Genomic DNA, 3,368 nt, shown 5'->3' with positions numbered 1-3,368 from the left:
TTACTTCTTACAGATCTAAATTGTGCTCTTATTGCTTTCATGACCTATAACTAAACAAGATTCCTTATAGTGGGAACCCAAATATTGTTCAAACTAAAAAAAAAGAGAAGAACATCTTGTTTGCACAATTAAATAATTGTCATACATGTTTCTTCTGACAAGCTATATTAAATATAACTGCAGAAACAAGGTAATGTAGTATTTTATTTAAAAAAAAATGTCACATCAGAATCAGGACACAAAAGATGCATTGTACAAAGAAAATACAAGCTCTATATTCAGTACTTGTCTCATTGTAGAATGTGAAGAGCTTCTGGATTCAGTGCAGCAAGAGGAAGGAGAGCAGAAAACCGCAGAGGAACATGCTCTGAGTGACACTTTTAGCACCGTTACACAGGTTCCCCTCACAACATGAGATGCTCAGAACATTAGGAATCGATGTTGTTGTTGTGGCATTACAAATAGCTTGAGAGACACAGCCTTTTACAACCATTGACTGCCCTCCGTAACTCCCTGATGAAAATAAAGAAAACACAGGTTTATCTAAGCTGGAAATTGGTAAATGTGATCCGTATCAAATGCGCAAACATACGAGCGATTACAAATAATGACTTATTTCTTTTCCAGATTCTCACCTGTTGCTTTAATGCAGCGGTCTTCACTCCCTGAACAGCTCATTATGTTTGAGCAGCTCTGTCCCACACAAGAGTAACACGTCTTTCCATTGGGGGTATGAGAGGGATCTACAGGACGAAATCATGCATTATTTTATCTCCTGTTCAAAATATAACATCTAATTTGCCTTAATTTTTATTTATTTATTTTGCATCTGGTCAGTAAAGCACAATACCTGGAGCATCTTGGACATTACACTTGTCTGTGTTACAGCATGCAAAAGATGTCTTTCCAGTGCCGATGTTCATGGACCCATTCATACAGTCAGCAGCACAGCCTTTAACCTTCATTTTAACACTAATGCCATCTAAGAACAGGAATTATTCAGAAAAGACCTGTTCAACACATTGTTTTGATGGAAAATATATTTATAAATGTCAAAAATTGGCATTTTTTATTTTAAATTATTGATTCAATTTTAAAACAAATTATACTGTTAGCGTAACAATCTGAGAGAAACAAATTAAATAGCTGAAATCTAGAATATTACAATTATAAATTATGTGAGGAAAGTAGCAGTTCTGTGAGAAGTTACATTTCCAGCAAAGCAGCACCAGTAAAAAAACAAAACCACCAGCATCCCCATCAGTCAAATATTACAGTGATTTTCAATCCATCTTATTGGACTTACCAGCTTGTGCCGCTGTTGTTAAACTCATGCACTTGGAAGATCCACTGGGACATGCTTTTACAGTTTGATCTGCACAAGAACCGGTCACATCCATACACTCATAACAGCTGAAAGAGTGTCCTTTAGTAATAAAAGAGAGAGAGACATCAATGATCCGTATTACTCAATAACATTACAAACACTATTTGTCTTTGTACCTGCAGTGAAAAGAACGAACAGAAGACAAACTGAGATTTGCAGATCCATCTTTGATCAGGAGGTGAATGAAATAGCGTGCCTCTTTTAGCACCTATTTAGCTTTTCAAAAGGGGACGGTCTTCATGAGAAAACAAAAGTTTAACAAAAGAAACTTCAGCTTGCATGATTTACTTGCCAGTAAAGGGAGGTTTAAACAAAGGATTGTGAAGGTCTACTTAAACCAACCATCTTAAAGGAACAGTTCACCTAAAAATGAACATGCTGTCATTAGTTACGCGTCCTCATGTCATTTCCAAACCTGTTTGACTTATCCTCTGTGGAACACAGAGGAAGATATTTTGTGTCTCTTTGTTTTGCGTGTGTGTGTTTTTTCTTTGTCCATAAAGTGAAACCCATATGGGTTCAATGTTGTTTGATCCCCAACATCCTTTAAAGCATCTTTTTATGTTCTGCAGTAGAAAGTCAGTCATACATTGAGTGTTTTGTATGTATTACAGTTGCTGCCAGCCAAGAGATCTATATCATCAGCAAATCTAAGGTTGCATATTGCTCTGCCATTGATGGAGATGGATGTATGATGGTCTTGGAGAGTCTCTAGCATTATCTGCTCCAGGAACAGGTTGAAGAGTATAGGTGACAGTATGTATCCTTGTCTCACTCCTACGGTTGTTGGGAAAAAAAATCCACAATTTGGTTATTTAGGAGGACAGCGCTACTTGTTCTTTCATACAAGGCCTTCACGGTCTCTACTATTCCCTCATCGATCTTAAAATTCCTGAGTACTTGCCATAGGCCATCATGCCACACCCAATCAAAGGCTTTTTTAAAGGAAGTACCACTGAGCAGATCTTTAACTGTAGGCTGATTACCGATAGATACATATAGATAAGCTTTAATATATCCAACTTTTAAAATGACTAAACTTGTATGTTTTCCTTTTGAGCTCTGTGTGAAACTATACAAATAAATTCAGTTGATTCCTTTGCATAGTCATATTTCTTTCTGCTGCCTTAAACTATTCCTGCCTTGTAAATGCATTTAAATGTATTTTAATAATGACATCTCTTAATCTTCAGGAGAAAAGTGAATTGCACTGACTCTCGCGAGAAGTGAATCTATGCTCCGTGTGATTGGCTGTTTGCTGCACAGGCGCACGCGCTCCAGAGTTAATCACAAACTCTGGTTCAAACTCTGAGTTGACGGAGAACGTTTATATCCAGCTTTGTGAGCCCGCTGAACCTGATCTAAACCAGGTTGGATTTGTTTGTTCATCTCGCTTGTTGCTACAGGCCACTGGACTTTACTGTGATGATTACAAATGTTAAAACTTGACAATTCAAAAAAATTAACTGTTAAATTTGTTTTTGTAAATAACTTTCTATTTAAAACTTGAGTTTACAAGTTCATTTTCAGTGACTCTACCCACTGGTGGCTTTTCAGAAAAACAAGTCAAATCTGAAAGGGTTTTTCCATTGCAAGACAAGCAAATGAGGCATTAGCATCCGGTTCATGTGTTTGAATATGCAGCATTGATTTTGATCTGATTTTAACCTTGATCTGCTGGTGCCATAAGTGTTGGCAAGATGACAACCAAATGAAGAAATTAAGCTCACATATTCAGACTGCACAGAAGTTTTAAAACCAGTAATCTCAGCAACTTTGGATAGATAATGCAAAGGCTTTATCTGAATCATGTAATACAATACAAACGATGTGGTGTGCTGCATGGGTGAAGCTCTGGCTTAAAGATTTGCATTGTTCTTTCCTGCTTGCTGCTCTGTTTTTCAGTTTTTTTACAAAACTGAACTTCAGTCATAGAAGCACAATATACAACATGAACAAACACAAATTAAGTAAAAATATA

At 36.7% G+C, this 3,368-nt stretch overlaps 1 protein-coding gene across 1 annotated transcript; it reads right to left on the bottom strand.

The window, feature by feature from the left end:
* Nucleotides 1-225: 225 nt before the first annotated feature.
* Nucleotides 226-1,580, bottom strand: LOC107573214 (prostate stem cell antigen-like). Its single transcript, XM_016259654.1, has 5 exons — nucleotides 1,504-1,580; nucleotides 1,307-1,426; nucleotides 851-982; nucleotides 636-743; nucleotides 226-513 (listed from the first exon to the last, which is right to left on the bottom strand). Exons 1-5 carry the CDS (start codon nucleotides 1,550-1,552, stop codon nucleotides 320-322), a joined length of 603 nt encoding a protein of 200 aa, XP_016115140.1. The 5' UTR covers nucleotides 1,553-1,580; the 3' UTR covers nucleotides 226-319.
* Between the last annotated feature and the right edge of the window lie 1,788 nt (nucleotides 1,581-3,368).

This window comes from Sinocyclocheilus grahami, unplaced genomic scaffold (assembly GCF_001515645.1).
Source record: "Sinocyclocheilus grahami isolate Dianchi unplaced genomic scaffold, SAMN03320097.WGS_v1.1 scaffold1892.1, whole genome shotgun sequence".
Taxonomy (NCBI): Eukaryota; Metazoa; Chordata; class Actinopteri; order Cypriniformes; family Cyprinidae; genus Sinocyclocheilus; species Sinocyclocheilus grahami.
This window is presented reverse-complemented; position numbering and strand designations above follow the sequence as displayed.

What these genes read in the sequence shown, in the direction of transcription:
- LOC107573214 (XM_016259654.1), bottom strand. Translation starts at nt 1,552, where the DNA reads ATGGATCTGCAAATCTCAGTTTGTCTTCTGTTCGTTCTTTTCACTGCA. An exon ending in GTTCGTTCTTTTCACTGCAG is followed by an intron (nt 1,427 to 1,503) that starts GTACAAAGACAA and finishes TTATTACTAAAG; the next exon opens with GACACTCTTTCAGCTGTTAT. An exon ending in CCGCTGCATTAAAGCAACAG is followed by an intron (nt 514 to 635) that starts GTGAGAATCTGG and finishes TATTTTCATCAG; the next exon opens with GGAGTTACGGAGGGCAGTCA.